This window comes from Athalia rosae, chromosome 5, assembly GCF_917208135.1.
Source record: "Athalia rosae chromosome 5, iyAthRosa1.1, whole genome shotgun sequence".
Taxonomy (NCBI): domain Eukaryota; kingdom Metazoa; phylum Arthropoda; class Insecta; order Hymenoptera; family Athaliidae; genus Athalia; species Athalia rosae.
The window spans coordinates 1,476,252-1,498,585 of NC_064030.1; the positions used below are offsets into that span (position 1 = coordinate 1,476,252).

At 38.0% G+C, this 22,334-nt stretch overlaps 6 protein-coding genes across 14 annotated transcripts; 4 read left to right on the plus strand and 2 right to left on the minus strand.

Moving 5' to 3' along the window:
- Nucleotides 1-507: 507 nt before the first annotated feature.
- LOC105691309 (protein SPT2 homolog) lies at nt 508-5,608 on the minus strand. The gene is made up of 7 exons (XM_012409709.3): nt 5,334-5,608; nt 5,073-5,219; nt 4,712-4,841; nt 3,357-3,514; nt 2,311-3,286; nt 2,020-2,232; nt 508-1,922 (listed from the first exon to the last, which is right to left on the minus strand). The coding sequence occupies exons 1-7, from the start codon at nt 5,385-5,387 to the stop codon at nt 1,834-1,836; spliced, it is 1,767 nt and encodes a 588-aa protein (XP_012265132.2). The 5' UTR covers nt 5,388-5,608; the 3' UTR covers nt 508-1,833.
- Nucleotides 5,609-6,207: 599 nt separating this feature from the next.
- Nucleotides 6,208-12,566, plus strand: LOC105691230 (zinc/cadmium resistance protein). 5 transcript variants are annotated; one of them, XM_012409566.3, is made up of 8 exons: nt 6,208-6,862; nt 10,158-10,369; nt 10,459-10,575; nt 10,654-10,952; nt 11,049-11,299; nt 11,388-11,566; nt 11,631-11,717; nt 11,792-12,566. In XM_012409566.3, exons 2-8 carry the CDS (start codon nt 10,181-10,183, stop codon nt 12,194-12,196), a joined length of 1,527 nt encoding a protein of 508 aa, XP_012264989.2. In that variant the 5' UTR covers nt 6,208-6,862; nt 10,158-10,180; the 3' UTR covers nt 12,197-12,566. The 5 variants fall into 5 exon arrangements, with proteins under 5 accessions (XP_012264989.2, XP_020711044.2, XP_012264990.2 ...); XM_020855385.2 differs by having other exon boundaries at nt 10,164-10,369; XM_012409567.3 differs by having other exon boundaries at nt 6,208-6,610.
- A 140-nt stretch (nt 12,567-12,706) lies between these two features.
- LOC105691282 (transmembrane protein 60) lies at nt 12,707-13,904 on the plus strand. Of its 2 annotated transcripts, none has more exons than XM_012409647.3 (3): nt 12,707-13,113; nt 13,346-13,580; nt 13,658-13,904. In XM_012409647.3, the coding sequence occupies exons 2-3, from the start codon at nt 13,365-13,367 to the stop codon at nt 13,832-13,834; spliced, it is 393 nt and encodes a 130-aa protein (XP_012265070.1). In that variant the 5' UTR covers nt 12,707-13,113; nt 13,346-13,364; the 3' UTR covers nt 13,835-13,904. The 2 variants fall into 2 exon arrangements, with proteins under 2 accessions (XP_012265070.1, XP_012265069.1); XM_012409646.3 differs by having other exon boundaries at nt 12,791-13,138.
- A 335-nt stretch (nt 13,905-14,239) lies between these two features.
- LOC105691280 lies at nt 14,240-15,929 on the plus strand. Of its 3 annotated transcripts, none has more exons than XM_048656179.1 (6): nt 14,240-14,319; nt 14,401-14,454; nt 14,741-14,992; nt 15,056-15,190; nt 15,271-15,376; nt 15,516-15,929. In XM_048656179.1, exons 3-6 carry the CDS (start codon nt 14,741-14,743, stop codon nt 15,686-15,688), a joined length of 666 nt encoding a protein of 221 aa, XP_048512136.1. In that variant the 5' UTR covers nt 14,240-14,319; nt 14,401-14,454; the 3' UTR covers nt 15,689-15,929. The 3 variants fall into 3 exon arrangements, with proteins under 3 accessions (XP_048512136.1, XP_048512135.1, XP_012265067.1); XM_048656178.1 differs by lacking the exon at nt 14,240-14,319 and adding an exon at nt 14,538-14,678 and having other exon boundaries at nt 14,335-14,454; XM_012409644.3 differs by lacking the exon at nt 14,240-14,319 and having other exon boundaries at nt 14,361-14,678.
- Nucleotides 15,475-18,854, minus strand: LOC105691278 (anaphase-promoting complex subunit 4). The gene is made up of 8 exons (XM_012409642.3): nt 18,600-18,854; nt 18,096-18,478; nt 17,815-18,015; nt 17,432-17,713; nt 17,127-17,350; nt 16,470-17,056; nt 15,941-16,377; nt 15,475-15,691 (listed from the first exon to the last, which is right to left on the minus strand). Exons 1-7 carry the CDS (start codon nt 18,703-18,705, stop codon nt 15,944-15,946), a joined length of 2,217 nt encoding a protein of 738 aa, XP_012265065.2. The 5' UTR covers nt 18,706-18,854; the 3' UTR covers nt 15,475-15,691; nt 15,941-15,943.
- Nucleotides 18,855-18,917: 63 nt separating this feature from the next.
- LOC105691279 (mitotic spindle assembly checkpoint protein MAD1) lies at nt 18,918-22,099 on the plus strand. 2 transcript variants are annotated; one of them, XM_012409643.3, is made up of 7 exons: nt 18,918-19,072; nt 19,182-19,468; nt 19,541-19,771; nt 19,860-20,302; nt 20,377-20,829; nt 20,911-21,215; nt 21,467-22,099. In XM_012409643.3, the coding sequence occupies exons 2-7, from the start codon at nt 19,193-19,195 to the stop codon at nt 21,817-21,819; spliced, it is 2,061 nt and encodes a 686-aa protein (XP_012265066.2). In that variant the 5' UTR covers nt 18,918-19,072; nt 19,182-19,192; the 3' UTR covers nt 21,820-22,099. The 2 variants fall into 2 exon arrangements, with proteins under 2 accessions (XP_012265066.2, XP_048512131.1); XM_048656174.1 differs by having other exon boundaries at nt 18,928-19,057.
- The last annotated feature ends 235 nt before the right edge of the window (nt 22,100-22,334 follow it).

A 22,334-nucleotide genomic window follows, 5' to 3' on the forward strand; every position in this document is an offset into this window, starting at 1 on the left:
AAAGTATACTCCTACCCAAATTTCCATACCCAATCACGAAGTCGGGAAATTTTCATTTTCATAATGATAAATTCGGACGATTAGCCATACGGCGCAAATTTAAATTTTATTTGGCGTTATTGGTTGATATAAAATAATAAGTAAAACAGATTCATAAACATATATACCTGTGATAACAAAAACAAAAAAATAGAAATGAGAAAAATAATATTTCGAACGTTTTCATCGAGCTTTTTTTCAAAATTAATTCAAAATAAGATATAGTATATTAGGTATATGTATATAAATTTCAAACGTAAAAACAAGGATGTAATTAGTTGTGCAAAGAAAAACTTTTTGATTATGCGATTAAAATTAATCTAAATCAACGTATTTATTTTGTGATCCATTTTGCGAATGTGAAAAATTCTTTATCTCACTCTCCCGCGAATTTAAATAGCGATTTCTTCGAATAAATGAGGAAAATCTGTCGAGTTGGATATTTCGCAATGAATGTATACCAGGAACTAACGAGCGATAATGTTACATTTTTAATTTTACTCATGAAAACAAATTAATCAAACAGATTCATGTAACGTGTCAGCTGCGTTGTTCGATAGTACTTGTTACATTAGTAGCGATTGAATAATCGAACAAATTCCGCACGTCGTATTGTTAAACTCGACACAAAGTAACGTTAAGAATAAAGACCAATTTTTTTTTTTAGATTTAATGTTTCATCGTTTTCCTCCATTGCAATTAAAAAAACGATAAAACTTTTCCATTCGCACTAACAATAAATGGTATCTGACCCCCACCCCCCGAATGATTGTGGTGATAGCATTGACTGCTTCAGTTTAATGAAAAAGTTACAAGATATCAACAATAAATATCGTATATATATATATAACCTAATCCAAATCTTAATAAATGAAGTAAGTTATCACGTTTTGTTAAGTTAAATTATTTATATCAATATCATCCCCAGTTGTATATACCAAATATTTTGTAACGCTGATGGAAAACGGAGAATTCATCCGTAGAAAAAAACGTCGAAAAAAGGGCGATTGAAAATAATCTTCAAACGACTACTTGTACTTCGGAGAAAAATAAAGAATCTCCAACATGTTTGCATATTTGATATGGTAAAAAAAGTTGGGTAGTTATAAAGACGTTGCATCGTGTGTTTCCGATTTCTCTGATTTGGCAAGTAATATAAAATGTACCAAGTCTACTCTACATCTTTTTAAATATTTAAGTTCGCACTACGTTGTTTGTCAATATTTTGATTGCGTACAGTTTCATCTGTTAATTATCTGATATTTACCTTTGTTTGGTATCCACTTAGAGTCGAATTGCTGGACACACTGAGTAATCAAGTACGTATTATGGTTACTCAATGTTGGACAGCACAAGGATGAGTAATTCTCAAGATACGATGTCACACAAACCACAAAATAGGGGTGATTTTGGAGTGTGACCACAATTGGTGAGTTGGGGGGAGCACGATCAGAATTATGTTTACGGTAGACGTTCATGTTTATGTTCACGGTACGGAAATCAAAAGTAGACTCTTAAATACTATTTTCTATTTTATACGGTATAATTGTGTAAACTTATACCTTTCAAAACATCCGCTAACTATAATTCCTGCAACTCGAAATACCAAAAAGCTGTAGATTAATTCACGTTGGGATACACACAGGCGCATAATATATTACTATCAATTATATACATTTCGGGTGCGATCAATTTTTTTTTATGTAATGAACATGATTGGCGATTTGATGATAAAGATAGTTTACCATTCGTACTAGTTGAATTCGAACAACCAGAACACCTCTTGTTACCCTACTATGACCTTGGCTTCTTATTCTTTATCATTGCCTTGCGCTTTTTCTCGAGAGCTTCCATCCTGATGTCTTCTAGATCCTCCATAATACCTGCAAAGATATTTCAGATACATTAAAAATCAGCTCAGTATATGACCTGGAAAAATATAGTGCCTCAAATAATATTTAAATTAGAGAATATAATCACCAATTTTTGTAGAGACAAATTCCTCCTTGAGCTGCTGCGCAAAGTTACTTTCCATGGCAGCGTCATCATCATCGATATCTCGGTACTTGTTCTTGTCATATCCAAATATCTCGCTAATATATTTGCTATAGTCTTCAGCCCCTTCTTCTGGTCCATCGTCAATAAAGTCATCCAATTCAGAATCGTGCTCAGAATCATCATCATAAATGCGACCTTAAAACGGACAGAATGTATGAAATATCTCTAGTATGCATTGAGTAACAGTTGACTATGCAAAACGAATATGCTTACGTTTTTTCAATATAGGTTTCCGCTTAACATCCTTAGGAGGAAATTGTTTCGGCCTAAGAGGTCTAACGTCAGATGGTGGAAACTGTCTTGGTTTCAGGTCCGCAGGAGGAAATTGTTTAGGTTTTGAATCAGTGGGTGGGCATTGTCTTGATTTCACATCGGATTTAAGAGCCTGTCTGAGCTTTGAATCAGTAGCAGAAGTTTTTTCCAAAGGCTTCGATTTGTAAACCGACTTACTGATAGAGCCGTTACTGACTGGTTTGTCATCTATCTTTTTGCTCTTGCTGAGAGCGAGCTTTTTTTTTTCTTCTTCTATGCTACGACGCATTTCCTCAAGCATTTTTTTCTCCGCTTCAATTTTTTTACGCTCTTCAAGTAACTGATCTTTCTCCAAAGATTTACTCATGCTATTATTTTTATCACTAACAACTGGTTTCTTAGGAATAGCTGAAGCTGGTCTAGCTGCTGAGGACTTCTCAGGCGAGCTAGAACTCTGAATGCCTTTAGTGCCATTCAGTTTAGGAATCTTATTTAAGGACTGCTTCGTTGATTTGGCAGAATCAGCCGACAAACTTGAAGTTTTAACAACATTTTGACCACGATCCCGCTGTTCTTTCCTCTCTCGCCATTCTCTTTCCTTCAGGTGTTCCCTCATTTGTTTTTTGGTCATCAATCGTTCAGGTTCTTCAGCCTTTGTTGACTTTGGTTTGACATCCAAGACGATAGGCTCATGTTGTTTTTTTTCTGCAATTTGGAGGAGTTGCATGAAGTCCATGGGGGGAGGAAGCGGTCTTCTTTTAGGTTTTGGTTTCTCATCTTTGTCTTTTTCCGACAACGATAATTTTTCCTTTTCGGATTTAATGTCCGGCTCAGAAGTCGTCTCCTTCTCACCACCCGTAACTTGAGATTTTCTTTTCCTCCTGTGACCCGAAGATTCTTCAATCTCTTGTTGTTTCAATGCCTGTCTCACTCGGTTCTGGAAAATTAATCACATAAATGTTACACTACATGCGGCGCAAAATTCATAAGAAGTAAGATATATGAACCTTAGTAGTCGCGATATCCTTAACAGTTTTCTTTCCACTTTCACTGAATAGAGGTTTTTCCTGTGGCATATTATTATACTTGTTCATTAACTGATTATAAAATGCAGATGCTTCTTGTGATACGTAACCATAATCATCTTCATCTGGCTGAGAAGGACCTGGAATTATTAATGAAACATGTTTATCAAATATTCCATCAAAATGTGAAGCAAAACTCTGTACTACCAGTCGTGTCTGTTACATCATTTTCTAGTGTTGATATATTGAGAATAACTTGTTTGGTATATGCCTGCTGATGAGATTCCAAGAGATACGCATATCGCAATCAACTACTTTTATAGGGAACATATCAGGTCTCATTTGAAAACATGTTTAGAGGGTGTAAGAAAAGAAACAAACAATATTTGCCACCAGATGCGGCATAACGGAAGAATTCTAATGAATAATATCAAAATGAACACACGAAAAACATGTTTAGTAAAGAAATCGACATTAGTCAACCCACTAAATACGGAAAAACGATTCATTATCTATCACAATGACAAGGGAATGGAATCATCGATCACATTCAGTCACGTTTATAACAATTAGAAGTAGAATTATAGATCTTTCAAACAGCAGAACGGAAAAAATCTACCACAAATGATGAAACACAATATTGTTCACTGAGCGATTAGTAACAGCAAAAATTAGTCCCATTGCATGATTGATAGGCAGCTGATCTGGGTAACTGTGTGGTAAATGGGAGAATATCGATACATCAAACCCTCTAAACTACTCTAAAGATAGTTGGCTGACCTTAATATATCCCTCAGAATCCTCCGCTGCAAAAATCCAGCATATCATTCTTTCGGTCCGTTGCAAATACGGATGGTGAGAAAATTGCATCAATTGTACTAATGCGTTATTTTACCTGTTGGCAAAAATTTTGCCTGTTATTTTTGCCCGTTATGGATGGTCAAAACAGAATAGAACAACCTTCACAAACGTTTTACTAACTTGGGAATTGTACCTCTTGGAAACTCACCGCCATACAGGTATGTTTACTCAATAAAATGTTGGGGTAATATTCAAAGCAATCCCACTCTGATATCGCTTCCCTGTTGGAATGTGGCTACCGATTAATATACATAAGAAAATATCATAACTTAATGTGGTAGCGACGACATATAGCAAATGAAATAGTCATCCTGACATTCTGCATATTTAAAGTAGATATCAACACCAGATAAGACATCTAACTAGGCGAGTGACTTGGGGTTGTAACAATACTTTCAAGAAAATGAGACATCTCAAATATCTGTATTCCTTGTCTTTGGGTATCAGATAGTACAAAATCAGTGAAAATAGCATACCTGCCATGGTAAGAGCTGTGTTGTCATTATCGATGGCATCTGCAAGGACAGATTTATTGGCTGACTTGCAAACTTTTAAGTGTTTGTTGATTCTACTCTGTGCTTTGTGATCTCGCAAAGCTAACAAGTTCTGAAATAATCACAATACAATCACATTTGTAACGTTTCCATAAACAAAGTAAAAGAAATAAAGCTCAAAGTATTATAGAAATGATACATAATGTCTGCTATGTCGACATAACTTCCTAAAATTTATGCAAAATTCATACATGAAGTTGGTACGTTTGCTTTAGATATTGAATAGGTACATGTAAAATATAGGATGTGAATAATTCCAGTATATCAACCACTAGAAAGTTACCTCTTTTCTTTTCTTGGCATCAAGAGCTTTCTGTCTTTCCTCCTCTTCTTTTTTAGCTAAGAATTTTTTAATATTACTAGATAAATTCTTCGAAGATTTCGACTCTTTTTTTGGTGGTGTAAATTTGCTTGGGTAGTAGGCGACTTGCTGTGAAACATTATAATCAAAATTACGAAATGGATTCGAGCTAATGATCGAGTAATTGGAGAAGCCATAGGGCTTTCGGTTTTCGATCAAAATTTCTGATAGACAATTAATTACCTGTTTGCTACCACCATTCTTTTGTGCAACCGAAAGCAGTGTACCGAAATCCATTTTTGTCACACCTGAAATTCCTTGCCGCTTGACTCAGCTAATCGAAACTCTGGTGATGGGTTATTTCGGACATTCTCTGTCCGTACGACGACGATCTGATTACGATTTTGATAATTAAACCAGTGAATTAAACGCTGACGAACCGTCCGTTTTTGTTGTTCTTCTTTTCCATACGGGAACAAAATGAACTATGAACACTGTCTATGAAACCTGCTTTCGTTTGATTGTATGGTCTCACTTTTTCGCCAGAAGATTGAGGCACTGCATAAAGACTAATGTCAAAGTTCTCCGTTTGAATTTGATCCAATGAGATGAATGGAACACAGTTTGATTTCGAAAATCCGCGGCAAGATAATGATCAAGGTGTTGACTGAAGAGTTGACTGAACATTACTAATTTTCAGTCAACGACTGAAGATATTCTTCAATAAACGATCAGCTATGTTACCCTTCCTAACAATTTTAAAGATTACAATAACGATATCAGGATAAATACGAGTATCGTTAATATGAAAAATCGCTTTAAAATTGCGTACTACGCAAAATTAATAGTTTGGAGGCGATGTAATAATTAATTGGGGATAACTTTGCATTGCAACGAACGATAATCTAATCTCAAATACACCCAAGAGTAACTCTGACTAATCTTTCTAGCAGGTATAAATGGATTTTCCGGATGCTTTTCAGATACTCCGTTTGCTTATGGAATTCAAGTTCTCACGCTATCCCATTATCGGGAATAAATGAATTCATTTGCTTGACCACTTGAATAAATCAAATTGCGCAAATAACACCTACGTTCTATGATCTCGTCGTGGAGACTGCATTTATTACATTCATGACAAAGCTGCGGTAATTGAGAAAATTAGAGGAGTTCCGTTATATGCTGATCAAACTTAATGGGCCGAATCATATGAGGCCGTCTCCTTATCGCTAGATGTGACGTTTTAGTCGATGTGGCTGTATAGAACAACACTTGAGGGTCTGTTGCAGACCAAGAAGAGTTGTCTCTGGAGAGACCACTGGGAATTCTTCGTTGACCAGTGTATCGTGAGCAGTGTATTGCAGCTTGCCTGAAAAATTAATCCAAGACTTGTCTTGAACTGAGATTGACACGCCAAATAGCGCGTAAAATATGAACGCACTTGTTAGACAAGCTGAGTGACACGCACACGAAAGATGGAAGTATCGCAGAATTAAGTCTACAGTGTAATCTTGTACAAGGTATATTGAACTCGTTCCTTCACTTGACGGGCCATTTATACTTTCCACACAATTGTAATCCCGCAATGAGAGATTTCGGTTCTAACTTAAATCGTGTGTAAAATTCACTAGAGCGTTTAAGATTCAAAAGAACGAGGTCAACTTTACAATGTAAAGCAATTAATAACATTTTCGAATTCAAAAAGTGGTGCACCGCTGCTCATAATTATCATATGGTTTCAACCAAATAGCCGGCAACTTACATAATTCAAGGTAAATCAGTCCGTTGTATTAAACTATATATTATATCTAGTAGAGTTAAACAGTTTAACCGTTACGCTCTCTGCAACAGTCACACAAACTGATGATTCTGTCGACTGTACCGGACGATGGGCCGAAACTCTGGTCTGTAACAAAAAAAGAAAAAATAATGTGTACAAATTTCAGGTGTTTGATTATACCCGTTATTACCGGTACTTTATACAATGAGACAAATCATCAGATACATTTGATCCTTGCGTACAATTTTAATACTTCGAATCGGATAAGACTCTTGATAAACGAGATAAATAAACTTATATCGATAGATAGTTGTAACTTGACTCCATTAACAGGGCATTTCAAGTACCTGTGCTGTACAAGCGGAGATAATAATGACCAGCTGTTATCTGTAAGCCAAGTTATTAATACAAGAATATTTGATTGGGGAATATCGAATAGTCTTGATCTGCGTTACGTTGTAACGAAATGTGAAGCACATATGTACACGCAATTGCAGACAATTCAAAGCCGTTTGATTAGTTGAGCCCGGATATTCGCAACTAACGCGAGGACAATGCTACTTGTACAGATGTAGCTGTACCATGATAATACGCTCCCAACTCACATGAAAAACTCGAACGCGTTCTATTTTGCGATTTTTTTACAAAGCCATGAGATTTCAGAATTATAACAGCATCCGTGGTATACCTACTTGCATCACTGTTGTTACAATATAATAATTCATATGCGTTTACCATCGAACGCCATCGATTTTTGATGCGGAAGCTTGGATACCGCGATCTTCGAATTCTCCTGTCATAAGCGCTTTGTTACAATGCAACGATACGGCAAACTGGAGCCTTGAACGTGAGCCAAAGATGATATTACGTTGCGAATTAGCATCATCTAGACATGCAGTGATCAATAAAAATTACTGCGACCACACGATGCGTCAACCATCAGAATATTAATTCATTGTAAGTCTCTCCTTTGTCACTTTGGTTTCTCCTCAGGGGTTGACTACTTTTTAAATCTGCTGTTCGCATACACGTATACCTCATGCATGACATTCGACTGCGATGACCTTAGACCCGAGTTATCGTGGCGAGACTATAATACCATATGTATACATTATAAATATTGAGTCAAAATTATTTTCGAACCGCTGCCAAAGTTATGCCGAATATCTGTTTACCTCCGCACGTATAGTCCAACATGGTCCAATCCAATTATATTTTTTATCGTTCGTCCATGCCTAAACACCTACAATAATAAATTACGCCATACATAATGTTTCACGCGGTTTTAGGTGCCACGCTTTGTTAACTGTACATCCGTACCTTTGTTATTCTTCACAGTATAGGTTGCCGAAAATTGTATGCATTTATAAGTAAAATAATGATAATCCATCGGTTTTTTTTGGCGGTTTCCGAAACTGAATTCTCCGGAAATAATTGGATAAAAACATAAGCCATGTTCCCCTTGTACTCGACACGGCCCTGGGCGCATAGAACCAAGCTGCATAACGGTTTTCGTGTTTTCTACTGAGACCTTGTTCCATTCGTATGTACTCCGCAGATCTGGTGAAGTTGACGATTTTTCTCTTCGGCGCGTTCTTACAGATGATGAGACGTGTACAACTATTCAATACCATAAATGTCGCACCACGTAAGATCGACTTTGATTCTCCTCGCAACAATCAACCGTACATGGGGATCGACGGTAAACTATAATAGACAACGCCCTTCTTCTAGGCGATATTTTTGGGAGTAAAAAAAATCAAATTCCTCATTTCTGCGCGAAACGGGAATTAGATGGAAGACTTCAGCATGAATCGCTTATATGACTACGCCTATTTAGTGCGTATTCCTATTTACGAGGTTTTACCGAAATCATATTACAAATAATAGAACAAGAGATATAGAACAAATGAGGCAGCTTTTATTGTCGTTATTAGTCACCGGAATATATAAGTGTTTGCAAGGAATCGGTGGGCGGTCATCCTGCAGTGGTCTTCAGGGGGAGGAATTGCCGGAGTGGAAGTAGGAACTGTACCTATGAGAAATAGAAAGAGGAGAAAGGGGATCGAAATAAGTAGAAAGGGAAGGACCGAACTCGAAAAATGTGGGATCGAGGGAATATTCGTTCAACAGAGGTACGATTGACCAGAATTTAGAAGTGCGTCCAAATTCAAAGGCTCCGCGACTTCGGCGATCCACTTGATAGAAGTTTATTCACAACGACGACTCCGCGAAAAATAAACGTAAGAGTGATCATATAAATCTCGTTTAATTTTTTCAAAGATTAAACTGCCAGTTATATTTTCAAATAATTTTTCAAGTTCAAGTTGTGAATGGGAAAAAACACAGTGCATGATGTTCAAGGCGTAAAGATTGCAATGCTTCCGCTGGCAGTATAGTGATTCACTGAAGCTTGTGTGCACACGTCCTATTCACTCTTATTAGCTTCCTTGAATACGGTGGTCAGATGTTGTAATCGCGTGTCGCCTGGAGGCCAGCAAACGATAAAAAAAAACAATGGGAGGAAAATTGAACTGCAGTTGTAAATCGCGGTTTTTAATGAGCGCCTATCGATCAAATTCTAGATTTATTTTTTATCGCTTCTTTAACTATTTAAGCGATACGTTTGGGATATCGAACGAGGAGATTAGAATAAATAGCCGAAAATATAAAGCACGTCATTGTATCTATTCCACGCTATTATTATAATAATCTAAGGGAAAAGTGATGTTGGTATAGGGGTATAGGTATATTCATCGATGGTGAGAAAGTTGGCATCGATTCTCCCACGCAATGACTAGAATCATTTTCTGTGATAGTTATTACCGAATGACCTTTTCTAGATTTTTCATATCTATCAGTCGCATTATGTTTCACCGCGTTCATCACGCATCCCGCCCACCTCTATTTGCCTGTAACTATTCCAAGTCCATGGGAATTACTTTTCTATCTTTTCTTAGCCCTGAAATCTTATATTCCGAGCATACATTACAAATTTTGGATATGATACGAAAAATGGCGGGCAGATGAACCGATGATATTACTATACACACGTGAAAGACGCATGTTACATTATTTTTATTTCGATCTGAGATACGTGTGGACTAAGATTTAACAAAACTTATAATTAGAAAAGCTTGGCGCCTCGCGCCTCGAGAGTCAGGGCCCCCAACTCGACTATGAAACCGTAAAGTAGTCAAATACACTCCACGTGCCACAAACAGTACGATAAACATTGGCCCCGCTGAGTTGGCGGGCATCAATAGTTCTGACGGAATTTAAATTACTTTCAGATTTTATTACCTGGAATATGGCGGTAAAGGAGTGGTTCAGAAGGCTGCAGCCCATGCAGCTTTACCTTGTTTTATTCCTCACCTCTGCATTTTTTGCCGTCGAATTGATAACGAGCCACTTAACGCACGCATTGACCCTTCTGGTCAATGCTTATCATATGCTGTGCAATATCATCGCTCTCATCGGCTGCATCGCCTCAATAAAGGTGAGTTTTTTTTGGCTTGAAAAAATTCAAACCGCGTTCCTTAGAATTCCATTTATATAATTTGAACGTTGATGTTTTGCCCTATCTAGTACAGCAGTCGAGAAGACTACCCCGAAGAACGCAATCACTCTTTCGGGGACCTCGCGATCTGCGACGCTTCCCATGTCAACTCCGGTTCCGTACCATCCCTATCAATAAAAATAAAGGTAAATTTTACCTGCTTGTAAAACAAAAACAAATTTCCTAAAACATCTATCAATCATACTGTTATGCTTATGTCACAGCAATCGCGGTCAGACAGAAGGATGAAGAACACCTTTGGCTGGGCAAGAATAAACATTTTGACGATGCTGGTCTGCTGCGTCTTTCTTGCGTCGTTCTGTTTTTCTCTGCAAGTAGAAGCTCTCCAAACTTTGGTGCATATCGATCACGCGGACGCGATGCACCATCCTCTTGCGGTTCTCTGCATCGGTGCAGCGGGAATTCTCCTGAATGCTTTTTGCTACATCTTCATCGGGGGATATACGTTTTACCATGGCAGTTCTCTACAGGTCACCCCTGACGGTGATGTCATCATCAAAAGGTAGAGCAACTACATTAGAGTTCTGAAATTGGACGCATATTTTTTTCCGAATTAAACAAATTATTTTGATTGCTCGTAAAATGTTGTCCCGTACAGAAATATCAGCACCAATTCCGTAGTTGCGGGTGAGGAGCAACTCCAGGCGACAAGAACCCGAAATGCAAATTCTCTTCGACTTTCGGGAAGACAAGGAATCCGAGAGATGTGCAGGGACGTCCTAGGCTGTATTTTTGTTATAGTGGTGTCCGTCTTGGTGCACTACACCGATTCTGATATCGGAAAATTTATAGATCCAGTGATCGCAATTATATCGTCCACCTCACTTTTCGTGCTCAGCTATCCCTACAGTGAGTATGCTGAAAGAATCGCGATGCGCGTGTCTAAGAATACACGTGTTTCCAGTGACTATAATTCAATTTTTCAATATTTATACAGTGAAAGAATCTGGTCTTATCTTGCTGCAAACTATTCCGAATCACATAAATATCGACTCACTTAAAAAAGAACTGCTGGAAGCATTTCCTGGCGTAGTGAACGTCCATGATCTGCACGTTTGGCAGTTGACGGGTGATAAAGTTATATCTACAGCCCACATAATATTTTTAGACCCTACGGTAAGTTGATGCAGTAGAGACAAAAGCTGAAATTCCTTATTCATAAAATTATTATCTGCCAAAGGTATACGCCAGTATAAGACATCTCGTCACGGCTTTTTTCGTACAGATGGGGATTACCCAGGTCACAATTCAGCCAGAATTTCAAAAGGTGAGATTATTTAGTACGGCGAAAAGGATCATTTTTCCCCATTCCACTATATATTATATAATTTCTAATTACAGCTGAAACCTGAGGTGAAACAAATTGATTGTTTAATTCGGTGCCAAGGTGAGAATTGTAGCCTCGGTCAGTGTTGTTCGAAAGATGTTCTTTCGGATCCTGACCCGACCACAGAGGGGAAAGAGCAGAGGCGTCATTCTCACACAATCAACCGGAAATTTGAACATAAGGAAATCATACCAGCATCGCCACCGATAAGTCTGAAAAGGTTTACTCTGCACGCGTCGGAGTATTCGGAAAATTCTAGTAGTCGAGAAACCCTGCCGGAAGATATGAAAATTTTGAAAGTTGATACAAATACGGCAAACTGCGGCAGTGCAATAGAGCGCAGCGAAACTCCGACGAGGTCGACGAAGGTCCCAAAAGTTATGGTTGAGCAGGAGAACAAAAATGAAGGGGTTGTTTGAAAATAATTCCCATCGCGTAATGTTGTGAAAAACCGAGCATGTGGAGTCTTCTCGTTTTACTCCGAGTGTGCTCGTTTAACGGATACAGTTGTAATTGTAAAATAATTAGTGATACAAGCAATCGCAGTAAATCGATAATGATTGAACTGAATTTGACCAAGTGAGACGTTTTAATGTGTAGGATATTTATTTTTGTGATTAAAGTTAGCGAAGCAGTACTATGAAATTGTCAAGCTAAGGTCCTACAACAATGTTATACGACAAACCCTCGGACCTCAGAGTATAAGAGTACCGGTATTAGTTGTAAGTTCACTGTTGATCCCAACATCGATGTATGATACATAATAAATAATGATGCATAATTTTTGAATTTTCAAGACTATAACTTTTTTGTTCTTGGAGATAATCGAATTTTTCCATCGAGGATCGCTTTTAAATCATTCGTGGGGATCTCCGACTATTCTTTTTTCACGTTGATATCTCAAACCAAATCAAAATGGAAGCATACTTTTTTGGTTCGGTTTGAAAAGGAAGCAGAGACTCCTATAATTAACATACGTAAGATAGAAAAATTCATAACAGTCTCGTATCGTTTTTCGATATCTCACCCCTAAGCCCAGGGCATCTGCTGATATTTCCCGCCGCGTTTCGACGCGGGTGGAACGCTCGTTTTGAATTTTGGAGTGGAGAGACAATTCTAACGTCCTCTAGCGTTGAGAAGAGATAGGGCATCTACTGGCATCTACTCTCAACGCCCCCCACGGATGGCTGTCACTTCACTACTGTCATAACATATCACCGTGGCGTCGTCTGCTCCTGATTGTTTTTTCAAATGTTATATAAACAATTCTTTTTAATTGTATCACAATGATTGTGTCGACTCTTAAATTTACAGGAGAATTCTTGATATGATAATGGTTAATGTTCATTCGATTTCTAAAGGTATATTTGTATCTCGATTAACCATGTGAATTATACAATCTGTAACCTGTGAACATTCGTAGATATCAATAGAGTTAATCTAATTCAGTAAATTACGACTATTCAGCTCAATCAACTTGAGATGTTACATTGAGGGAAACGAGGATTTCATGATTTTGTATAGTTATCATCTAAGACTTAGTATGTAAGCAAGTCTGATTATTGCAGATTTACATTCCTCATTGTTATGGCAGTCCTACACAGAGCGCTGTTCACATGGTTTAATCTACTTATATTCCTCATATTGTTGGTGTTGAGATTGGATCTTAGAATACAATGGAATTGGTTCATCGTCTTCATACCACTATGGGTATACGACAATATACTATTAATCTATATAGTATTCAACATGATATCTCACTGTAAAAATGCTCACGATCGTGCCAGCAGTTTGCGTCGTAAGGTAATACTATTGTCGGAAAAAGTTTCAAGGTTCTACAAATAATCTCAGTTCCAATAGTTACCTATTTAATTTTTCAGGCTTGGTATATGACTGCTGTTCTTACCAAGTTGAGTGGCCAAGTCTTGATCTGCCTTAAACTGGAAGCAGTACAATGGGGGCTTCCAGCCAAAGCTGTTCTCGCACCTTTCTGGTTACTGCTACCTGCTTTGGTCTGCGACGTTTTCGCACATCTCATTCAACAATCAAGATATTAATTGAGCTCGAACAACTTATTGAATCTTCAACCTATAACCACTTTAAATAAATTATTTTATACCTATAAAATTCAGTGACTTTTTTATTTTGTATTTTCCTCTAATTTTTTCAAAATAAGTGGGATTAATAGTCAAGTGGAGATCTGAGCAATCAAAATATGCACTTCTAAAAATATCCTTGGTTGAAGAATCTCTGACGAATTATCGTTATATAATTCCGGGTGCTTTCTGAAGCTGTATGCGTGTCAACTCTTTTGTTAGAAATTTCTTCCTCTCTAAATATGTGACTGTGTAATGTACATTTTAACTGCAACATACATATCATACGTGGATGGAGTACAAAATTCCACAGTTATATATCCGTAACCACAGAAGAACTATAAAGTATTGTTCAACAGATAGGTACAAGACATACTATTGCCCCCTAAAAATAGTTCACAAATCCCAAGGATGAATAGGACAGAGATATAAATAATATCACTAAGGTGGTCTTACTTACCGTTGTTAGTTGTTGAGCATAGCCTCGGCTATTCGGTCATTATTTCATTGATTGTTAATTATTTCAGGATACTCCTTGTATTGGGTAAAAAGTTTCAAACTACAACAACGAAATTTTAAACGTGAGAACCAAATTAAACATCTTGAGTAATACCTCTTGAGTAATAAGACATGTGGATTGTTAAACATTATTGAAATTTTCAAGTGAGGATTGGGCAATCATTAACTTGTGTATTCAAGTAATAACCAACTGGCTAATTAAAATCCTTCACAATTTCAATAAATGCCCCTGTAAACAGAGTGACAGTTTTTGAACCCTGCAGAATGTGTTGCATCAACTAAAAATGTAATTGGATGAAAAAAAAAAAAAAGAAATACATAGAAGTAACGGTAACTAACTTTCCACAGATGAATACTTGGTTATCAGTAGTAGCTCTAATAATGAGAGCAACATGGAATTCTGTCACGGTTGATGGTGGTGTAGTTGTGCAAGAAGTTCGTGCAGGACACCTGATCGAATTACCATGCCTTAGCAGCGACAACCAACACCGTTTCATGTTTTGGGAGCTCTCAGGTGATAAAAATATAATTAGTCCAGGGAATCCAATAAATCAAAACAAGTACAAATATGAAGTGCTGAGTGGCAAGCTCCTGATTAAGGTAACAAGTCACTGACTAAAATACATTATTGTTGCTGCAATAAGATATCTTATGTTTATGCAGAGCGTTTCAACTGCAGAATCTGGCTTTTATAAATGTTTTTCAATGGGTATCACCGATGACACAGCTTTAAATGTTCAAACTGTTGAGTTAATTGTGAGAAAAGACTGGGAAGACGTATGGGAGAATGATTTTGAGGCAAGTTTTGCGTGGTTTTTTTCCTCATACTGATTAGGAATAATTTACTTGTGGTTAAAACATTTGATATTTAATTCCAGACGAATTTGTTAAGAGGCCTAACAGCAGCTATGGTTCTCATTGTAGCTGTGGCTGTAGTACTATACATAATCACAAACAAGAGGCACAGAACGGGAAGATATTATGGTGAGATAGTCAAAAATATGTATAAATCTATGCATAATTTTCGATCATATCACTCAATTTCAGAAGTAGAAATATCACAATGCCAAAATTGACGAAACAAATATCAATTGCCTTTTGGTAATAAACCAATAAATTTCAGATATGGACACTTCAAGGGAAAACTCACCATCCGATTATAGGAATGGACCTCTTGAAGGGGCTGGTAGTTCATCACCCTTAGGAGTACAGGGAATTGATAACTCTCCAGTAGATGTTGATTTCCCACAGGTATTCACAAAGATGCATCAAGACCAGGCTGTGAGGATTTCATGAATGCTGCTTAGAAGAGAGATAAGATTCAATTTTATTTGTCTCTTACTCTGCTACGGAACAATTACCTAATGTACAAAATGAGAATTGATCGGACCCTAATCAGAATCAGAATTAAGTCGACCAATCTAAATACGATAGACAAAGGAGAATATGGAAAAATTTTACTGAATCTAAATCACATAGCTGTAGGTGAAGTACACTAAAAAAGACGTAGAATAATTAAATTATTAAGTTCAAAGAACTTCAACTTACGTTTCATTGAGAAGTTATGCTAGTGCTAGTACCAGCGGTAGTGTCCATCACATTGTCGTCACCATCTTCTGCCTGATCCTCTTCATCTTCATCGTCATCTTCTTCTTCTTCTTCAACCTCTATTTCCAAAATGCGAATTTTACGATTGTTTTCGCTTAGGATTGCAGCAACCTTACGAGCGCCGCTCACAGCCAAACGATTTGCAGCTATTCCTTGAACAGGCTTTGGCCATGCTCCTCCACTTAGACCGATGACCTCACTTATTCCTATCGTATTCCTCATCACAAGCTCAAAAACGTGGTTCAGAGGTAGCTGTACGAAATATGATGAGTGTATGTGGTGATCTAAGATAAGCAAGCTCAAATAATCTTGGGAATAGAATTGCAGATCTCCAATTATGCTGCTACTGCTGCTGGCAATCTCTTTTCCGTCAACACCTGTGGAGGATTGAAATAGATTACATGATAAGTAGGAGACTTTGCACTAATCTCTCATGGTATTATAGTTAATTCAAACTCCTCCGACAGACCTTGTCTCCGATCGGCATCAATTGTGATAGTTTTGATCCCTAAGGTTTCTTGGTCAGTGGGATTCTGGAATACCTTGAATAACCTCAGCTGTTTGCGGTTGAGATCCGAAACAGCAAGCAATAAATCTTTTTCAGATGTAATGATCTGCGAATACGATAATGAATGCGGAATTGAAGATAGAGGTGGTAAATGGACGACTGCTGGAGTGAAGAGGTTGACCAGCCCCTGGTAGGCTTGTCCGAAAACAATGTGTATTGCATCGACAAGTTTTGTGTGAGATTGCAACAACGATAGTGAGAGATCCTGCTTAACGATTAGCGGATGACTTTGTAGACAGTGGTTTTCGTCTAACATGGCAGCCCACTCGCTACCCTCAGCAGTCAAACATGTTTGTAGCTTCTCTCTTTTCCTCAGATATTGCCCCAGACGTTCCAAGTTAACGCCTTTCTTTGTACCATCTTGTTCTCCCACTTGATCAAACCCTCTCAAAAATTCAGCAATGAAACTCAAGTCCTGCTGACTGACTCTGCTTACCTCAGGTGGTACTCGTTCACCAGTTAATTTGAGTATAACGACGTAAAGCCAACTGGAATATGACAGAAACTAGCAGCAATGTTTCATGGTGAAAAAAATGAAATTTCGAATCTTCTGCTTACCGAAAAAATGCCTTATAGTCACGCATGCTGTGATCGATGACTTGTTGAATCTCAGATGCTTTAGCAAGAAAAGACTCAGCAGCACTAAGAGCCTCAATAATTGGCGTCTCAGAAGTAAAGCCGAGAGATTCGTAAACTCCACCCAGCCTTGCCATGCCTGTCATTTCAGCCAGCTGATACGTCAACGCCATTCCCACACTGCTGAGATGCTTCAAAACCAATTTCTGCCCATGCAAGCATAGAAATAGGGGCATCCATGTTGTCAGACAAAATAGGAATAAGATAAATATGAGAGGTAAACGAACCTGAATATTGCTGTAGCACATTTCAATGCTGTGTCCCAACTTTTTCAACCCTTTTTCAGTCAGATCTCTCAGTAAAAAATTCTCCAAATTAACAGATGGGATACCGATCATTAGTAACTCTAGGAAATCTGCAGCTACCGCTCCAGGTGGATTACCCTCAGCATATCGAGTTAATTTTTCATCCATTTCCAAGAGAATTGTTTCCCAAGCTTCAGATATTGCCATAAGTGTACGATCAAGGTAGTCCATTAAATATTCTATATTTGCCTGAGCTCGTGCAACCTTGAATGATGTAAAACAATTTCATAATTATAGTGCCTATACCACTGTTGCTGTATGACTTAAAGAATATATTTCTATACCAGCAGTAGTACTGAACATACCCTTAAAAATGCACCATTTGTTTCTAGAAGAGGACAACATAAACGGACAGCCCTCATGTTTGCTAAGGACCGTATACTAACCCATATCGCACCGCCAGAACCACCACTAATCTCTTGAATACAACCTGATCCTATGTTCAATGTCCCGCAATAAAACATTCCAAAAACATACATTTCTAAAGTGCCATCTTCTGTTCCCAGCTAAAAAAATAAGCATAATCAGTGGAGTTTAAAACTTTCCAATATTTTGAGTCCTGGTATTGTCTAATTGTTATCCTTACAAAAAGCATATCAAGTATTCGGGATAGGCTTTCTTTGTGCTCAGGCTCGTGTCCAAAGCTTCTATTAAGGTTGGGTAATGGTGGCAGATATTCTCCGGTAGAAGAATAATTGGTTTTGATTTTTTCACTAGATTTATCAAGCTCAGGGTCACCCAAAGGTAGCCAGGACAAAGTAGTAACTGCCTGATGCGATTGTCGCTCTGTTTTATGGAGGATATTCTTATTTTCTACGTCGATTAAATAAATTGTGCTAGAATTTTTGTAAACGACAGCGATGAGCTTTCCATTGGGTCTCCATACCAGGTCTTGGACCAGATCAGAATCTTCTGGTGGTGCTAAAAGCCATACTCGCTGCCAAGTTAGCCTGTGAAGAGCTATTTCCCCTGAAAAATACGTTACTCCACGTCATCACAGTGCGATGTTATAAATGATATCAGTGGATATTGTCGTCTGGATGAATTGATTAATTTTTTCTGAAAATCAAGATATGCCTAACAGTCCAACCTCTCATGTTAGCAATAGCTAATAAATCCATTTTTGGGGACCATCGCATCGACGTTAATTCCGTCGATAATTGACGTTCTTCTAGTTGTCTTATGGCACACGACATATTTAATTGTCAATAGTTGCATATTACGTGACACAATTTGTCATACTGCTAAGTCAAACCGGTTGACGTTTGTACGTACACTCCAAACATGTTTTGTTGTTGAAAGCCCTTGAAGAGAAGTTTCTGTGCAGTAGCCGCTCAGCCAGATTTCCATTGGTGTTTTCTCCTGTATAATGAATCTGACTAGATCTGACTAGACAAAACGAACCAAGGCATGCGCAGCTTATTTGCGGGTAGATTTATAACCTTCCTATTCTAACAGTGAAGACGTATTGGATTTTGGAGTTTGAGCAATTTAATTACTCTTTTCCTTGGAAGATATAATTACAAAAAACATAAGGGAATATTCCAAGTAAGATTCATTTGTGTAAGTATTCATAAAGCGCCCATTTTTCTGTTATGATGAGCATTTCTTGTATGCTGATCACTTAGCTGGCAAATTATAATCCAGTGTGGTTAATTGTTATTTTTTTTAGAATTAACAATCATGGATGATGATGATCCAACCTGCGTTGTACAGATGATCAAAGATTTACGGTCGGGAACCGGTAGTTTTCGGGGTGACAGCCGAATGTCTTCTGGCTTACGATTGTCCTCTGCATCCTTCATGCCCTCTTCTTCAATTGTCGCTGACAATGAAGATGACGATGGGAAGCCTGCAGTAAAGAAGTCAAGGTTAGACGATTCAAGTACAAGCGTCAATAGATCCAGTCTAGACGGCATTCCGAGTAGTCCTTGGGAATGGCGGAAGTTGAAAGGAGAGGTAATCTATCAAACACTATGATAAATCAAAAGGCCAAGCCAAAATTCATTTTTTATGTATAAATATGCTTAGGTAATTTCTCTGCGAACAAGGCTCTTGCATCAGGAAGCAACAGTAGAACAACTCCATAATATAAGGAAACAAATGGAACAAGTATTCGACAAAGAGAAAAAATTGTTTGAGCTGCAATCTCAACAAGACAAACAGTTGATTAAACAGCTTGAAGCAAGATTGGATGTGGCAAGACGCGTGGTGCAAGAAGCTAAAGAGGCCAAATCTAGTGCTAAGAAAGAACTGGCTGAAGTCTGTAAACTTTGCATATATTTCCTATGACTAACTTCAAGACAACTATCGTCTTGAATTAATATTGAATTATTTTTCACTCATACAGGTGAAAGCAATGCTGGACCAGAAAACCATTGTCCTAATAAATGAGAACGTAAAACTTCAGGACGAATTGAAACAAACCAACAGCTCACATCAGCAGTTATCTGCACTGGATACTAGTAAGGAGGATTCAACAGAATTGGCAGAAAAACTAAATGCTGCTAAGGAGAGAATTTCGCATTTGGAAGAGAGGCTGCAAGAAGCTAGAGCTATTCAACAAAAGAGTGAGCTGTTAGAACTGGAATTGCAAGACCTCAAAATAAAAAATGAACGATTGGAGTCTGAAAAATCGCTTTGTGAAGAGGGAAAAATAATGGCAGCTAGAGCTGCACGAGCCAGTGATCTCGAAAAGGAACTTCATGCTGCAAATAAATTGGTTTCTACTTTACGTGAGGCAGTCAAAGGCAAACTTTTCCTTGAGGAACAGATCTGTAGTATGCAACAACGGTAATTTACTTGGTTAATAAGTGGAGGAAAGCTAGAAATCGATAATCTGTAATTTTAGTTGCTATCTATCATAGGGTTCAGCACACCGAGATGCTGGAGATGCGAATCGCAAAGTTAGAAGTTCAGCGAGCTGAATTGCAGTCCCAAGTTCGGGAGTATGAATCAATTGGAATAACAGGAGGTCCATTCGCGCTCAAAAAAGAGTTGCAGCGTTTACAGCAAACGGAGCTGATCTTGACGGCAGAGGAAGGTCAGTTGAGGTCAAAGATGGAATCTACACAAAGGGAATGTCAGAGTTTACTAAAAAAATACGAGGAGACAAAGACACTTGCCAGTGAAATGACGGTGGTCAGAGAGAAGTTGAACAAATTAATCAGTAGATTACAAAAGAAGATGATGCTTGTTAGCCGGGAACGAGATAGCTATAGACAACAACTAGACTTGTATGAAAAAGAAATGACTGTTGATGGGAATAGTGTATTAACCGAACGAGTTCCAGCCTTGGAACGAGCAATAGATGGATACAGGTGCGAGTAAATTTTTCCCCGAATAACAAGAATTGTGTCCAGTTTGTAAAAAATCTCACTCGTATTCCCTGAAATTTTCAGAGAGTTAGTGCGTAAATTAGAGTCGGATTTGGAGGCGGCAGAGGACTGCGTACAAAAAGCTCAGTGTCAGAAACTACGAGAGGAGGTTGATCGGTTAAAGGGTGAACTCGAACACAGAGCACTGAAAGGTGATTTCAACTGCAATGCCAGGGTGTTGCACTTCAAAATGAACCCTGCTGCTATGGCGGAGAAACAAGCTGAAGAGAAGCACCTAGCCCTTTTGCGAGAAGTTGAAGAATTAAGAGCCCGGCTGGCTACGGGAAATACAACTCTAGGTCCCGTAGGGTCCTCTCTTCATGCACAAGGTAAAATTAAACTTCTCAAAGTAATGAATTCTAAATCGAAAATAATTTGGTCTTTTTAACTCTATAACCTGCTAACAACACGATTTCAAAAAATCAGATAACTTGCATGGAAAATCGACGAGCCAGTAGAGTTTGAAAAGCTTCCACAGTATTCTAGAGTTTTACGAGTACCAATCTGGGAGCTAGGCTACACTTGGGCTCGTTAAAATGTCGCGTTCAATCGAACGGTAATCCTCTTATGTTTGTTATAGAAATAGCGGAACTGAAACATACCTATGAAATAAAGATCACGCGTTTGAAAGAAGCTTTCAAAGCATCTTCTCAAGAGTATCGTCAAGCATGTTATCAACTCTTTGGTTGGCGAGTTGATAGGACTAAAGAAGGACGATACAAACTATCCAGTCAATATGCCGAATCGCCGGACGATTATCTATTTTTCCAAGTTGGTGAGGAGGGCGTTGATCTCCTGGAAACGGAGTTTTCCGCAACCCTCGGCCATCTCATCGAACGTCATCTGCAAATACAACACAGTGTGCCCATGTTTTTGATCGCTGTTCAATCGGATTTATTTTCCCAACAAACTGCTGCAACTGTCGCCAGTTGAATGAATAGACATCTTCTTTACAATCATCGTATGAAACACATTACCGACAAAATAGCTCAGGCATGGATACTTTCCAATAATGAGTACCAGCATGTAGGTCCTGTACTCATTTTTTCTTAGTTTTCTGTACATTTTTTATTTGACTTAATCAATTTTTAGCCGTGTACTGCAGCATCATATTTTCTACGTACAACCAAATTAGACTTCATAAATTAGCGGTAATATCGCGTATGTATGTATACAAGATGGTACTTTGAAAATATATTAATGATACAATTAATTTCTATCCCATTCATTTTTATAATCAATCAACCATTTTCATTCTCATAATGAATGCAGCAATACAATTAGTATAATACGTACCTATATCCAGAACGTACACACGGACTTGTGTAGACATAAATACATCGAAGCGTTAACGGCGGACAGGGCGATAATTTGTGTGAGGGGAAGGATGAGTTTGGGGTGCGATTTCCTAGTACAGTTTCCACACGTACACACATATATACTTACAT